Genomic DNA, 16,267 nt, shown 5'->3' on the forward strand with positions numbered 1-16,267 from the left:
GCTGGGTGACATTCAGTGTCACCAGGGTGGTCCTGTGCCTTTGGGACTGTCAAACCAGGTGCACTTCATTTGTAAATGGGGCTGAGGGGTGTCACAAGGGCCCCTGCTGCTCCTGAGCCACGGGCAGGAAGGACAGAGTATAAAAAATCCTTGAGAAAACCTCTGGGATGGAAGATGCAGGTCCTGCTCGGACCTGGAGTCCCAGCTTGTTCTTTCTGGGAGGGAGGGATGTGTGTGGGCCGGTTCTGGGGGTCTCAGGTGGAAAAGCTGCTTTCCAGCCTCTCTGCCGAGTGTGTCTGTACAGGAGCTAATTCGGGTGTGGGTTTGGATTTTCGGGAAGTGTTGGAGCTGGCGGCAGCCGGTCTGCCCCGGGAAGAGGTGAGCTGGGAGAAGGCTGGACTCCATGACCTTAGAGGCCTTTCTCCCCCTTGTCCATGATGCTGTGAGGTGACTGCGCCCGTTTCCCGGCGATTTCCGGATCAAACCCGAGGTGATGGATCCCGAGTCGCTCCCGGCCCTTCGCGGACCTGCCCGCGGTGTCACCCTGACCCCGTCCCGCGGCGCTGCCGTGTCCCCAGCGGGGTGAGCTCAGGGGGGACACCGGCCTGGGGTGCGGCAGGGCCATGCCGGGGGGCGCAGGGAGGGACACGCAGCCCGGGGCAGACGGAAACGTTTAAATAGCGGCGGAGCATCCCGCGGCGGGGCTGGGCTGGGCGGCAGCGGCGCCTGGGGAGCGCTGCGGGGCTCTGCGGAGCCGCTAATGGGCCGAGTCCATTTCAGCGGGATGACGCCACATGGGTAAAGCGTTAAGAGCTCCGGGAAGGCAGCGCAGAGCGAGGGGGAGCGCGATGCTCCCGGGCAGCGCCAGGTCCCTCCCTCCTCCCTCCATCCCTGCTCCTCCTCCTCCCTCTTCCCAGCCTCTCGCTCCCACCGAGCGCGGGGCCCCCCCCCGCCGCTCCCGCTGCCCGCGGGGCCGGGGCTGCCCCCGCCGCGCTCGGGCTCCGCGGGCGGATGGACCGCGGTGAGTCCGCCCGACCCGGACACGCGTGGGCCGCGGGTGGGCCGGGCGGGCGGGGGTCCCGGGCTGCTCCTGAAGGGACGCGGGTCCCTGGATGCGCTCGGGATGTGCGAGGGAGCTGCGGCTCCGTGCGGTGGGGGTTGGGGTCCTGCACACGCGTGGTGGGGCTGGGGCCGCGTGTGGGTCCGAGCCACGCGTGGCTGGTCCTGTGGGGTGTCCTGTGGGGTGTTCTGTAGGGTGTCCTGTGGCTTGTCCCGAACACGAATTCCGGGGACGCGGGGACTGCGGGTGAGTGGAGGGGCTGCGGGACCGCGCCGGGTGCGAACCCCGCGGGGGCTGCGCGCTGATGGGGGCCGGGGGCTCAGGCTCCCCCCAGTACCCCGCGGCACCCACACAGGGCAGGGGGCTCCCTTTTCTCCCACCTGGCGCCCTGAGCCGCTTGCCCCCGGCTCGCAGCCACCTCCAGCCTGTAAATCATTTGCTTTTACGATCCCTCCTCTGGCCCATTATCACACGAACTTTATATGTTTGGGGCTGGTGGTGGCCATAAAGCTGGCCCGGTTTCCGGGACTGGCATGCCCCGGGTGTGAGGAGGAGGAGGTTGTGGGGGAACCCTGCCCCAGGCCTCCGGGCGGGCAGGTGGGCAGGGAGGTGTGCAGCTGAATCCTGGGGATGCTCAGCTCAGTGGGGCTGGGATTTGGATTTTCCAGAGATTGCAGCGCTTGAATCCGGCTGGATCAGGGCAGGGAGTGGGGGGCGCTGGGCTGTTCTGGGATGGGAAATGAGGAAGAATGGGGTCCCAGCTCCAGTCATTCAGTTCCTCTGGAGGACCCACAGATGTTCTGTTCAGCTCCCCTGGGTTCCCACAGGGACATTTACGTCACCCCAGCCAGGGAGTTCAGGTCCTTGTCGGGTCCCTGCTCCCGGGAATCCCAGCTCTGGGGGCATTTGGGCCCCTCTCCAGTGCTGGGGGTGCTCCCAGGATCTGTCTTGTCTGAGCTCTGCCCCCAGATCCAGAGAGTCCCGCAGAGCCGGTGGCCAGCTCCTCTCCGGCTGTGTCCCCCGGGCTCGGTTCCTCCTTACGTTGTCCTTTCTGCCCCAGCCCGACTCAGGGGTCTCCTGGTGCTCTCCTGGAGCCTCCTGAGCTCCAGGTGTTCACAGGATTTGGGTTACCTGTACTGGGCCAGCCCTTGGCTGCCCTTTATCTCCCAGCCCCATCGGCTCCGTGGCTGCAGGACCCTCTCTGGGGTCTCTCCCTTTGGCTCGAGGCCCCCCGGACCCTCACAGGGCTCCTCTCTCTGGACAAGTCTCAACGACCAAGTGCAGAGAGCGAGTGAGCAGGGATGGACACTCGGGTGTGAGCAGCTGCTCCCAGGTGGAGCCAGCTCCGTTCCCTGGACGATCCCATCCCCACAGGATCTGGGTCGGAAGGGAGCTAGGAATGCTCCGGGGCTGCTCCCGGCTCCCTCTGCACAGTCCCAGCCTGAGAGGGACCAGCCCCCTTCAACGGGGTGCTGGGGCTCCGGGTCCCCAGCCTGGGCTTTAGTGAGACCCTCCCAGGTGAGGAGCCCTGTGGCAGCAGGTGACACCACCAGAGCTTTGCCTCTGGCCTGTTCCCATCCCTGCAGGGCGCTCACAAACCTTCCCCGGGCCAGCCCTGTCCTCCTAATTCCCCTCGGTACTGCAGTGGGAGAAAAGGGTGCCCAGCTCACCTGGGGGTGTCCTGGATGAGTGACTCCTCGCTGTCTGCATCTCCCCACACGGGCAATTTGGGGCAAAACCCCAAATCTCAGCAGCTCAGCCTTTCCTCTCCAGAGAGGGGGATGGGAGAGACGAGATCTTGCTTGAACAGTCAAAGTAAGTTGCCTTTGCTGTTCCCTGCTCCTCAAGGTCAGCCTAGCTAATGAAAATCAATCTTCCCTCTGCCTGTCTCTGCTGCATGAGCAGATTCTACCTGTGGCCCCTTCACCTACTTGAGAGCCGCGGCTGCCCTGTCCTGCTGAGTGTGGGCGATGCCTCCTTTCCTTTCCTCTCCTCCTGGAATGTCTTCCTGCGGGCACCGGGCAACATCCGTGTCCCGGAGGCATGGGCCGGTGCTGGGATCTGCCCTCGCTGTCCCGGGGAAGCTGGCAGTGCACGGGGGGCACGGACCCCACATGGGAGTGCTGGGCTCTGGGTGTAGTGGGTGATGTCCGTGCTCTGGGCACTGCTCCTGCCTGAGCAGGAGTTTTGTGTCTCCCTCGCTCCCAGGAGCTGTCCCGTGACTCCCCGTGCCCGCTGCTCCCTCTGCTCTGCCAGCCCCACCCTGGTGAGGTTTGGCAGGTGAGGGTTTGGAGATGGAGCTGCTGCCATGGGGTCAAGCTTGGCAGGAAGGGGAGCGGTGGCACATGGAGTCCTTGCTGCCCCATCCCACAGCTCTCAGCGCATTCCTGAGGCTCTGCTGCCAGCTCTGCCACCCGGGAAGTGCCACGTCCTGAAAACAAAAGGGCACGGCAGCGTGGTGTGAGCAGCACCACAGGGCTTGCCTGTGCCAAGGCTGCCTTCCCTCGTGTCCGTGCCAGGTTTGAAGGGAAATGCCCTTCCTAATGCTCCTGGCAGGGGCAAACTGGCTCCTGGGCTGTGGATGGGGAATGGGATTCTGCATCCACCAGGACTTGGGCTCTGTTGGATAGCCCTGTCCTTGGTAAGTGTCGGGATCATTAGTTGCAATTTCATCCCTGGAAAAAAAAGTGTGGATGTGGCACTTGAGGACATGGTGAACGTGGTGGTGCTGGGTTCATGGTTGGAGGGGCTGATCTCAGAGGGCTTTTACAACCTTAACGATTCTGCGATTCTAAATTGTCCCTGCTGCTGCCTGGAGTGAACTGTGCTCAGATTCCCCATCCCAGTGCTCCCAGCGTGTGCAGAGAATGCGAGCAGGAGCCTGCTCAGGGTGTGCTGGGAGCCCCCAGAGCAGAGAGAGCCCCTGCTCTGAGACGCCGTTCCCAACTCTTGATCAGCCACCGCTTCCCACTTCCCCTCCTCTGGACAGCGTCCCTGGGGAAGGAGAGGGAGGTGCTGCTGAGGGGTGGGAAATCCTCTGGAAGAGCACGGAGAGAGGCTGTGCCCGCCGGGGTCGGGGGCAGATCCGACAGCCCTTCCCTTGGGACGTGGCCAGCCGAAACATTCCCAGGCACAGAACTGCTGCGGGTCTGGCTGCTGGAAATCCTTTCGTTTGGAGCTCTGCAGCCAGCCCTTGTGTCCTGCTTTGCTCTGGTGGAAGGTGTCCCTGCCCTGAAATGAGATGAGCTCTAAGGTTCCCTCTATCCCAAAGCTGTCTGTGATTCAGTGACTCGGATGCGCGGATCACCTAATGGGGATATTTTCTCTCTTCCTGCCCTATCCTGTAGGATTTTTAGATGTGCCCTGATGCCGCAGGCTCTCCTGGCTCCTGGAAATGCAGCTCTCTTCCAGCGTGGCCGAACTCAGCTGTGACCAGACCATGGACCCACCCTCGGAAGACTTCCAGCAAGTCCTGTCCATCGACCAAATCCGCTCCATCCGTGCCAGCAACAACTACGTGGAGAGACCGGCGGGGTGCTCGCAGCAAAGCCGCTCCAACCCCTCGCTGGCGCAGCCCCCGCACAAGCACGAGTGCTCCCAGGACCGCCTGGCCTCTTCCCCCTTCCAGGACCTGCAGCGCAGCCACAGCCAGCAGCAGCCGCAGCTGAGCCACTCGAGCACGGCCAGCTCGGTGTCGCAGAGCACCGCGGCCTCGGAGCAGCGCCTGCTGGGCGCCCTGACGCCGTCGCACTCCGGGCACTCTCTGGTGCGGACGCAGCCGCGGCCGGGCGAGCCGAAGGCCGAGGAGTCGCCGCGGAAGGGCGCGGAGCCGGCGGCGCACGGGCACGTGCTGCTGTGTGAGGCGTGCGGGCGGTGCCGCTGCCCTCGATGCACGGCCGCCCGCAGCCTCCCCTCGTGCTGGCTCTGCAACCAGCGCTGCCTCTGCTCCGCCGAGAGCCTCCTCGACTACGGGACGTGCCTCTGCTGCGTCAAGGGGCTCTTCTACCACTGCTCCACCGACGACGAGGACACCTGCGCCGACGACCCCTGCTCCTGCGGGCCGGGCTCCTGCTGCGCCCGCTGGGCTGCCATGAGCATCCTGTCCCTTCTCCTGCCCTGCCTCTGCTGCTACTTCCCCACCCTGGGGTGCCTCAAACTTTGCCAGCGGGGTTATGACGGCCTGAAACGCCCCGGCTGCCGCTGCCAGAGCCACACCAACACAGTCTGCAGGAAGATCTCCTCGGCCAGCGGCACGCCCTTCCCCAAAACTCTGGACAAGCCGGTATGACCCTTCCGAGGAGGAGAAGTGGGCTTTGCTCCTCTTCCTCCCCCTCCTCCTCCTCCTCCTCTTGTCTCCTCCATCCCCCTCCTCCCTCGGCTTCCTCTGCTCTGCAGTGTCCCCCCCTCCCCACCATCACCTTCTGGGGTTGAGATGGGTGGCCTAGGAGTGCTCCAGGCTTTGGCACAGCCTGGTTGGTGGCTGGGGGAGCTGGCACTGAGCTGGGGGTACCCGTGTTTGTTTTTGCACATGTGGGAGAGGGACAGGAGAGGCAGAGCGAGCTGGGGGTGCTCTCCCTGGCTCTGTCCCATAGGGAAAGGTGGCCCAGAGGGTCCTTGGGGCTCTGCCTCCATTGCAGGGCTGCCTGGGGGCCCTCAAGACTCTGCTCTCTGTAGTTTTAGGAGCTGCCCCACAGTGTGGTCCTTGCCCATGGGGAAGGAGCCAGGTCAGTGCATCCCAGAGCCCCTCCAGAGCCAGACCCCCTCCTCCCACTCCTTCTCCTCGTCCAGCACTTTCTGTGGGTGACCTTTCTCCCCTCAGGTCCCTTTCCCCAAGGGTCTGAGGTGCCAGGGGGTCTCACCAGTGGCAGTGGTTTCCCTCCAGGCTTGGGAGCCGCTGGGAGCAGTGAGTGAGATCCAAAATGAGGTGGCACTGTGTTTTTCTGTCTCAGAGAGGAAGAGAAGGTGTGGGAAGCTTTAGAAACCTTCTGGCAGGCGAAGGAGCTATGGGAGGCAGCCCAGCCCACTCGCTCCTGCCCTACTGCAGCAAGGGAAAGGTCCCCTCTGGGATTTGGCTGACAACAAGGAGTTGCTTGGAAATTGCCATTCATTTCTCCAGGCCTTGGAGGGCTGCCTGAGGTGGGAGCTGCTGCCTGGCTCCATCCCACCCCCCAGCAGATGCCACCGTGCTCAAACCCCGATCTGGTATCTTCCACCAGCACTGCATTCACTTTACAAAAATATGAGAAAAGCCAAGTGTGAGCCGCCAGAGCTCCGGGGACTCCCAACAGGGGCTTCTGTCAGGGCTGCAGGACACGGAGAGCAGGAGGACACGGAGAGCAGGAGAGGGTGTCGATCCTGGCCACCCCAATCTTCCCTCTCTGCCAAATTTCCTGCAAGTCCTCACCTCGCAGAGGAGGCTGTGCCGCGCACGGACAGCCAGGACCGGGGCTGGAGCCGGCGCTGGGGCTGCAGAGCAGCCGGACACTGCGATCCGGGCCAGGGCTCCGCCTTTCCTCCCTGCGATGATGATGATAACCCCGGCTGCTGGCTGTGCCTGGGGGGCTCCTGCTGGTCCTGGGCTCAGCCCATCTCTCTGTGCAGTGCCAGCTGCTGGTTGTGGCCCCGCTGGCATCATCTGGGGGAGCTTGGAGCTGGGGTGGTGTCCTGGAGCCCGGCTCTGCCTGCCTTCCCCCATCCCAGCTGTGTGAGCACGGGGAGCAGGGAGAGGGGCCCCTGGAGGAATATATGCAACACATCCCTCGGCTTCTCCAGACCCTGCTCCCTCCCAGCCGCCTCTCCCCGTAGAGTTCTGTGGATCTATTTTTGTAGATATAAATATAACGTTAGGATGGGTAGCTCTATTACTAATAATATTCATGATACTGCTGTGAACGGTGCCAGGTACAAGGTTTGGCTTCCTGGTGCACTTGCACACGCTGGAAAAGATGATTTCCCAGTCAGTTTGTTGCTAATCCCAGTCCTTGGTTCCCAGGTTGTTGGGAGAGGGGGAAATGGGATTTTCTGGGGGTGCTCTGCAGGGAGGGTGGGTTCAGTGCTGGCTGAGAGGTGAGGCAGAAGTGGGATCTCATTGTGGGACTCCTCTTTCCATCCATCCATCCATCCATCCATCCATCCATCCATCCATCCATCCATCCATCCGCCATCCGCTTTCTAAAAATCCTGCTGGATCCAAACTCCCTCTGTTCAGGGAGAAGTGGTTTCAGGCAGTGATTCATCCTGCCTGGAAGTGTTATTCATGAAATCCTGTGCTGGCTGTGCCTGGCTCCCCTGACTCAAATGGCACCCAAACACCAAGGTTCTGGGGGGAAGGGGGCATGGATCCCATCCCTGCTGGGAGGTTGGTGCTGGAGGATGCCATGGACACGAGTGAAACCCTGATTTCACCCTGGGAAGGTCTGTGGGTGTCTCAGGATGTGCTCTGGGGTGCAGAGGGATCTCCTGGCATTAGTAAAGGACAGAGCCCCATATGTGCATGGTCCATCCCTGAGGCCAGCCTGGACTCTGGGATCATTTGGATTTTAAAGCCATTACCTTCTCAGAGGATGCCCTGGAGGTGTGTGAGCCCCTCTAAGATCATTTCTGTGGCAGCAATTACAAAATGCATTTATCCTTATGCCAATAACTGCTCGTCTCCCTGCTTCCAAGTGATGTTGTGGGGAGACACTTCCTGCAGGAGTCTCCTTCCTTGGGAAGGCTCAGTTCACTCTTCTATTAGTGCTGATCAAACTCCTTCTTTGTAAAACCAGAGAGCATTTTTAGGGAGAAAAGGTCCCTTTTCCCCTGTGGGTTGGAGGAGCTGTCTCCCTTGAATGAGAATGTGAAACAGTTCATTGAAACTTTTTAAAGAAAACTATTCCAACTTGCTCTACTTTGATTTTTTTTTCTCCTCCTTTTTGAACGGATCCCACTTGTAAATTTAGTTACCACCTCTGTATCTTTGCAATTCATTGCTTCCTCTCCTGATGGTGGAATGACTCAACATGTGAAGCTTCATCATTTCACGGCCTCCCGAGTCATGCGAGCGCGGGGTGACCTCCCCCAGGTGCTGGAGCTGGGGGATGAGGAGGGGGCTGCCCATGGATCAGCCCCTAGGGATGAGGAGGGGGCTGCCCATGGATCAGCCCCTGGGGATGAGGAGGGGGCTGCCCATGGATCAGCCCCCAGAGCCAGCTCTGCCTGGCACAGCAGCACCACTGTTACCTGCAGGAATTTTGAGGAGCTCTCCACCTGCTGGGCTTTTTCTGGGTCAGTGCAGAAGCTCCTTCTTGAGCAGGGAATGGTGACCCAGCCTGGGGAGGGCTGAGGAGCACAGCCAGGGCTCTGGGATGTTTCCTCTCCATGGAATGACAAATGTGGGAGATAAATTTCATGGAATACTGGGCATGCAGCAGGGGAGGGGTTTAAAAGCTGTGGAGATGAGCTGTGGACGTGATTTAGTGTTGGCTTGGCAGTGCTGGGTTCATGTTTGGACTCAGTGGTCTTAGAGTGTTTTCCAGCAGGAAAGATTCCATGGAATTCCTTGGAAGTGGAGAGGATGAGGCACCGAGGGCTGTGGGAGCAGAGCGGGGCTTTGTTCTCACCCAAAGTCCTGTTCAGCACCTGCAGTGCTGGATGAGTTCAGCCTGTTGGTTTCTCCTCTGCTCATGGGGGCAGGTGCTTCACCTGGAATTCCTCTGGAATTCCTGCTCCCCACTCCAGCTGGGGGCTCTCAGCACACTCCCCATCCTCTCTCTCAGCAGGCAGCAGAGCTTGGGAAGCACCAGAAACTCTCCAAGCACCCCCAGCTCTGGTTCACCGAGCTCATCCATGCTAGGGAAGGCTCTGGGCAGCCTCAGATTCTCTCCTTGAGCTTTTCCCAAGCTCCTCTGACCGGATCCACCCTGCCCCATCCCCACCTCGGCTGTCAGGCTGTCAGGTTTGCCTGCAGAGAGGGCCCTGGCTCTGCTTGGGGTTGGGAGCCCCTTTCCTGCCCCACCCTCGGTGAGTCAGAGCCCATCTGCTGGCCTGTTTGTGTGCAGCTGCCTGTCCTGGCACTGGGGCTTTCTGTCTGTCCTGATGTGTCTTTTTGGGTTTCTTTTTGGGAGCATCATGTGTAGCTCTCCCACAGGGATGGACCCACGTTGTGAGGGAGCGCTCCTGGGCTGGTGTCTTGCCTTTGCAGGAAAATTGCCATTGGGAGAGTGGAAATGCAGGGCTGGGGGCTCACTGAAGCAGGAAAGGAGATTCAGGTGCCAAAGGAGCAGGAGGCAGAAGCTGCTGAGCAGGACCTGAGCTCCCCCAGCTCTGCTCCCCATCCAGAGCTTCCTTTTCCCACCCAAAACTCCATCCATGCAAGAACCTCTGATGTTTTTTGTTTCCCTTGGTCCCTCTCCCCTTTTTTCCCCCACTGGCAAATCAGTCTCAGCACTGGTGGGGAGGGGTCATGGGGAGTGTCCCTCTCATCCCACCCCACTGCTCCCGGGGTCCTGGGGCTGCTGTCCACTCCTCCTGAGAAACATCAACGCCTCAGAGAACAGGGGGAAGCTCTTTGGGAATCACAGATCCCCTTAAAACCCCACTGAGGTCACTATTGCCCATCCCAGGGGTGAGCCCAAATGGAGGGAGGACCAAAAGACGCCAAAGCCTGGAATCAGAGATTTGGATCGGCTCTGCAGTATGGTAGAGAGGGGTGGGCTGGTGTCCGGGGGAGCCTCTGTGCGACTGGCACAGGGAAGGACCCTCTGAGCCCTAAACTCCCATTCCCAGATCTCTCCTGGGCTGTTCCAAGGCTGGAGAGAGCTGGGAGTGTTCAGGCACTAGAAGGTCAAATGTTTGTGACAGGGATGTGATTAGGGCTGATCTGCACCCCAAAGCTCAGTCTCGGTTTAACAGGATCCATTTCACCTCCTGGGCTCAGCTTGCTTTGGGTATTCCCCAAATAGCACCGGGATCTCCTGGGGTCACACAGGCAGTGGGGCTGGGATCTCTTCCCCTGCTTGGGGAGATGATTCTGAAATATCCCCTGAGGATCCTGGCACTCCTGGGAGGGGATTTGGGTGGATGGGGGGGGGGGGTCACAGCAGGGGTTTGGGTGGATGGGGAGGGCTCACAGCCCTCAGGGGCAGCAGGAATGTCTGAGGGAGGCTCTGGGTCCCTCTCCTGCTGTGCCCAAAGGGCTTCCTCATGATCAGGACCCATCCCACCCCAGGGCTGGGCTTGGAGACGAGAGGAGATTCCACAGCCTCTGTGCCAAGCTCACCCCAAATCTCAAGCCTTGCCCCTTTTCCAGCGGGATCCTCCTCCTCCTGCTGCTCCTCCTGCTGCTCCTCCTCCTCCCCTGGTGTCCTCAGCACAAACTCTCCTTGGAAGATGCCCCTGGGCCCCACAGGACAGCCCCAGCATCCCGAGTTCTGGGGTACAAATCCCCTCTGTACAGCCTGTAAAGATCCCTGCCCGGCTCTCTCTATTCCAGTTCCTTTCTCTAAGGTATAATGTATGTTTATAACCTGATGGCTGGGGTTTTTTTTTGACAATACTCTTGTACCTTTTAAGGGAAAAAAAAATTAAAAAACCAAAGTATTTATTTGAAAAGTTTATTTTAAAGATAAGAAAAAAGAAACCCCTATTTATTTTACTGCACCCTCTTCTGTTTGGTTTTCTTCTCTTGCAAACTGTTACAGAACCACTGCTGAGGTGAAAGAAGTGATTCTATGGGTGGCTTCACAAGCCCACTTAGAGCAACTATTCAATAAAAATCTATATTAATTTTGAACGTGGCCTCATTCTTGTCTCCGTGGTGGCTGGGGCATGGCTCAGGATGGCTGGGGCAGGGACTGAGGACTGGGGGGGATTTTCCTGGCCTCCATGAGGTCTCGCTGGGAGTCTTCTGATGCTCAAACCTCCAAAATGCAGTGTGGGCTTCCCTGCTGCAGCTGCCCCAGATCCCTCAGCAAGGGTTGGCTCTGCTGGGAAGGGCAGGAGCAGAGGAGGGGACCGAGGTAAGAAATTCCTGAGTGCTTCGGGGATTTCAGTCACCCCAGAGATCCCAGGGTGCTCCCAAAGCCTCTCCCACAGCCATAGGAGAGGGCTGGAGCACAGGGCCATGGCTGGGAGCTGCAGCTGCACCCAGCTCCTTCCCCAGCAGCTGCTGAGGGCTCCTTGGGGGTGGGTTTAGCCCAAACCAGCAGGAATTCGGTTCCAAACCAGGAGGAATCACACCCCAGCAGCTCCTGGGCCAGGCTGGTGCCTCTGCACATCCCAGAGCTGAAGATCCCAGAGCCCAGACCCATCCTCACCCTCATCCTCAGGGGCTCTCCCACACAGCTGGGGCTCCATCCCAGCACCTCCAGAGCTCGAAGTGCTTGCACACACATTTAGTGGCTGATCAATGCCATGGATTAGTGGCACCCCCTTATTCCTCCCCCGTTTGTAATCTGTCCCCTTTGGCTTGGGCTAGACCCGTTTCCTCTCCCTGCAGAGCCCTTCCTTTCCTGAGAGGTTTCTCCAGGCCAGGTTTGTGCTGAGGAGCCTTCCCAGCCCCTGTGCTGAATGAAACCCCGAGCTCTCACATCTCCGCCTTTTCCCAGGCTGGCTCCCTGTCCTTCCCTGTCTGTGGCGCTGCTGCTGTCGGAGCCTGCTCTCCAAACTCGGTCCCAGCATCCAGGATGTGCCCGAGGGCTCTGAGCACAGCTGTGAGTGCAATCCCTGCTGTGACTCACTCTTCCCCTGCTTTCCAAACAAAAGATGGCTCCGGGCTCTTTGTCACCCATCGCCTCCTCGCAGTGCCAAAGTCTCTCTCTCTTGGACACAGCCAAGCACTTTCATTCCCAGATGTGCAGCTTTCTGTTAACTCTGCTCGAGCCCCACTGGTGCCTGCAGTGCCACCTTCCCAAGCCTTCCCTGTCCTCAAGCTTCCAAATCCTGGCATCTCCGGGTCTCTCTCCTGTGGAAGGAGCTGGACTGACACGTGAGACAGTGACCTGCAGACCACGGCAATCTGAAAAAGGTGTTAATTGCTCGCTTGAACATTTTCCTTCTGTATGAAGGGAGTCATAATGGTCCCAGGAACGACAAAAAACCTGCAAAAAGGTTTTTTTTTTTCCTAAGATTTAGGTTGATTCTTTGAACTGCACAGTCATTTTCTGTTCTGCATCCATGTGAGACGAGGAGAGACTCCCCAGGCTCGAGCACCCCAGGTGAACTGAGGCTCTGAACCACCCAGAGGCTTCAGCCTGGAATAGACCCCAGCTGCTCTTGGCTGCCAGAAGCTGCTCAGAGCTGAAATGCCCTGTCCTGCCCTGTCCCAGAAGCGAGCTCAGCTCCATGAAACCCTCCTCAGACACGGGCAGTGATTCCCAGAAGCGCATTTCCACCTTCTACCATTCCATTCCATTCCATTCCCATTCCCATTCCATTCCCATTCCCATTCCCATTCCCATTCCCATTCCCATTCCCATTCCCATTCCCATTCTTCCCATTCCCATTCCCATTCTCATTCCCATTCCCATTTCCATTATTCCCATTCCCATTCCCATTATTCCCATTCCCATTTCCATTTCCATTATTCCCATTCCCATTCCCATTATTCCCATTCCCATTTCCATTTCCATTATTCCCATTCCCACTTCCATTATTCCCATTCCCATTTCCATTTCCATTATTCCCATTCCCACTTCCATTATTCCCATTCCCATTCCCATTATTCCCATTCCCATTTCCATTTCCATTATTCCCATTTCCATTTCCATTTCCATTCCCATTTCCATTATTTCCATTTCCATTCCCATTTCCATTTTCATTGTTCCCATTCCCGTTTCCATTATTTCCATTCCCATTTCCATTATTCCAATTCCCATTCCCATTCCCATTATTTCCATTCCCATTTCCATTATTTCCATTCCCATTTCCATTATTTCCATTCCCATTTCCATTTCCACCTTCTCGGTGTCGGAATCTTTCCCTTGCCCGGAGCCAGGCCGAGCCCAGCTCGCCCTGAGGATGCCCAGGTGAGCTCCAGCCCAGCCCGTCCCTGCTGCAGCATCCCTGGCTGCCCGGGCTGGTGCCTGGCGGGCTCAGCAGAGCAGGGAAGGTGTTTGCAGTCAGAGCTTGGCTGTCTAGACAGGAGAGCGAGGGAGAGGAGCCTGAGCAGGAGCCGCTCGTCTCTTCCTAAGATGGCTAAATAGGTCGGATGACTCATGCCCTGCGAGCGCCGCTCGCTCCGCGCTGGCTGCAGGGGGAAGGAGCGGCTGCGGTCCCCCCAGCCCGAGGGCAACGGCTCCGAGCCTGGCTCCTGGATGCTCCAGCAGGGAATTCAGCCTCCCCGGGCATCCCCAGTGCTGCTTCCTCGCTGATGCTGATGAGGAGGTGGAGGGTGAATGAAACACGGGTGAGTTTTGGCTGGTGTTGCAGGTGATGCCTGCAGGAATTTGGGCAAAGGGTCCAGTCCAGCTCCCTGCACTCACCCTCGGCTGGAGGGACTACGGGACAGGAGGGAGGAGGGATTTGCACACACAAACCCTGCCCTGCCTGGCCGTGCCCTGGGCAGGGCTGAGGGTGCCTCTGCTCTCACACCTTCCAAAGCCAAGGCTGCTCTGGGCAGACACAAGACACATCCTCGTGCTGCCACAGCACTGTTCAGAGCTGCTCAGTGAGGCTGAGGAATCCCAGGAGGCATCACAAGGTGGAGGGGGCAGCTCTGAGAGCAGCCAGGAGATTTTGGAATACCCCTGACAAGGATTGACCCCCTCCAAAGGGTGACCTGTGCTGGGATTGCTGCCCTGGGGATGTGGGGATTTGCTCCCTGCGTGAGGGAGGGTCTCCAGGACCCCAGTGTGTGCAAAAAGGACAAATTTGCACCCCCAAAAAACCCAAAATGCCTGCGGGTTTCAGCACTGCCTGGGTATCACAGAGCCACACTCCGGCCCTGCAAAACATCACGAGATTGGCTTCAAAATCAAGATGCAGCTCACAGCAGATTCTTGTTTTTCAGTGCTTTTGGAGGCTGACTGAGTCATGCTCACAAGCCTCCTTTGCCAGACTCCAGGGCTGGCACTTGCTGGGGCTGTGGGGCGAGCACGGCACCGGGGTGGGCTCAGGGACAGCCTGGGCAGCCCTGGCATGCATCAGCTGGGCACCAAACGGCCAAGGATCCTAAACTGGGGCACAACAACTGCCCAGCAGCCAGCAGGGATGGCAGCTCATCGGCTCATTTTAGCCTGCTCCTGCCTCTGGCTACCTGGCTCTGGCCTTGATGGCCACCAGTGCTCTGGACCTGGGGGCTCAGGGTCACCCTGGGGTCCAGCCAAGCCCCAGCCCCTGCAGCAGCAGCGGCAGGACAGTGCAAAGCCCTCCCCTGCTCTCTGAATTTGGAATGTTTCCCCTCACTGGGGTGTTCCCTGTCCTCCTTCCTCTCCCTGTCCCGCCCCCGGGGTGTGCCTGAGGTTCGGGATGTTTCTTCAAGGCACATCTAGAACAAAACTGTTTTCCTGATGTGGGACTCCAAATCCTCCTGGGGAGCTTCTAAAGGATTTATTTCCTGTACCCACTTCCCCTGTGCCTTGCTGCTCTCCGTGAGGACATTTGCATGGAACAGTAGGATCTCAGGCTTTTGATGTGCAATTATCATCTGCAGAAATGACTAATCAATTAAGGACAGTCACTCCCAGGCTTTCTATTTATTTCTTTCTCATTGAAACCAGAGCAAATGTGTCCTTTTTTTTCACGGGGAAATGATGTTTTTTTCCCAGACGTGGCTGCTGAAAACTTCCCAGCGGATCTGGGAATGACATCATGCCCTGCTTGGTCCCCACCGCTGTCACTGGCAGCTCTGAGCTGGCCCAGCGAGCCCCTGTCACAGCCCTGCCAGCTCAGCCGTGCCAGCAGGAGCGGGGACACGCCAGGGATGGCTGGGATCACACTTGGAGAGAGCTCAGGCAGGTAAAAAGGGATCAAAGTGAGAGCAAGAGTGAAGACACTTCACCTTGGTGAACCCTGAGGGGAGAGAGGGACTCTCAAAAAACAATTGAGAATGCCTTTAAGCTGCCAGAGGGCAGGGATGGATGGGATTTGGGAATTGGGAATTCTTCTCTTTGGGGGGTGGTGGGCCCCTGGCACAGGTGCCCAGAGAAGCTGTGGCTGCCCCTGGATCCCTGGGAATGTTCCAGGCTGGAGCAGCCTGAGGCAGTGGAAGGTGTCCCTGAATGTGGCAGGGGTGGATTGGGATGAGCTTCAAGCTCCTTCCAACCCAACCTGACCCATCCCATCCCATCCCATCCCATCCCATCCCATCCCATCCCATCCCATCCCATTCTCCATGATCAGCCCAACCTTCCGCAGCTGAGGGGGCAAATGGGCTTGAGAGCAACGACCCAAGGGACAGAGGCTCAGGTCCTTGTCACCTGCCTGTGAGGACAGCCAGCTGCACCTGGGAAGGGGCTGTGCAGGTGAGGGGCTGGGCAGTGCCACCACAACGAGGAGCAGAAGGAAATGTCCCGCCCAAAACCCTCTCTGGTCCCAGAGCCCCCGGGTGACCCTGGGCAGGGCCAGAGCTGGGGGTGGCCCCAGGCTGAGCTGGAGCTGTTTTGTAACAGCCTCCCCTGGGGACAGATCACACCACACCCCCGAACGCCTCCGGAGGGGCACGGGGGTGACCAAATGAATTGACACCAGGCAATTCTCAGCGGAGCCCCAGAGACAAAGTAATTGAAAATAAATGAAGGAACATGACACCTGGCTGGCAGATCAGTTATCTATAGCGGCCCTTTCCTGAAATAACCACCTCCCCTGCCCCGCCCACCCCGCCAAAAGCAGGGAGATGCTCACCTAAAATAGGCCACTCCAGCAGGGACCTGGAGGCCCCTTTATTTTAATGGCAGCTGCCACAAGGGTTAATTGGCTGGGGCATGGCAGTGCCCCCCGCCTGGGGCTGGCCTGCCCTTGCCACCAGCAGCAGGAGCGCTGAGGATGAGGTGCCCCATCCCTCTGTCCTTGGGCAGCACTGGGGCACAGATCCAAGAGGGGTTTTCCTGCTTCTCCAGCCCCAGACACCCAGGGTGTGCTGCTTCACCCGTCAGGTTTCGGGTCATTAAGATCTGGGGTGAGCCATCAGCACATCTACTCAAAAAATGCCCCAAATTTCCTCTAAGAGGGTCCTGCAGGAGCCACTGACCCCGAAGTGCAAGGGTTGTTCAAAAGTGAATTTATTTCTTG

General features: G+C 58.8%; 1 protein-coding gene and 1 long non-coding RNA gene across 5 annotated transcripts; both read left to right on the plus strand.

The window, feature by feature from the left end:
* Positions 1–514: 514 nt before the first annotated feature.
* Positions 515–7,928, plus strand: SPRY3 (sprouty RTK signaling antagonist 3). Of its 4 annotated transcripts, none has more exons than XM_033072450.1 (2): positions 515–582; positions 4,408–7,928. In XM_033072450.1, exon 2 carries the CDS (start codon positions 4,455–4,457, stop codon positions 5,346–5,348), a length of 894 nt encoding a protein of 297 aa, XP_032928341.1. In that variant the 5' UTR covers positions 515–582; positions 4,408–4,454; the 3' UTR covers positions 5,349–7,928. The 4 variants fall into 4 exon arrangements, with proteins under 4 accessions (XP_032928341.1, XP_032928342.1, XP_032928339.1 ...); XM_033072451.1 differs by lacking the exon at positions 515–582 and adding an exon at positions 778–798; XM_033072448.1 differs by lacking the exon at positions 515–582 and adding an exon at positions 959–1,021.
* A 5,436-nt stretch (positions 7,929–13,364) lies between these two features.
* LOC117002914 lies at positions 13,365–15,731 on the plus strand. Its single transcript, XR_004419436.1, has 3 exons — positions 13,365–13,445; positions 14,806–14,995; positions 15,380–15,731. It is a non-coding gene; the product is annotated as an uncharacterized LOC117002914 (long non-coding RNA).
* Positions 15,732–16,267: the final 536 nt, after the last annotated feature.

This window comes from Catharus ustulatus, chromosome 14 (genome assembly GCF_009819885.2).
Source record: "Catharus ustulatus isolate bCatUst1 chromosome 14, bCatUst1.pri.v2, whole genome shotgun sequence".
In the NCBI taxonomy this organism is placed as follows: domain Eukaryota; kingdom Metazoa; phylum Chordata; class Aves; order Passeriformes; family Turdidae; genus Catharus; species Catharus ustulatus.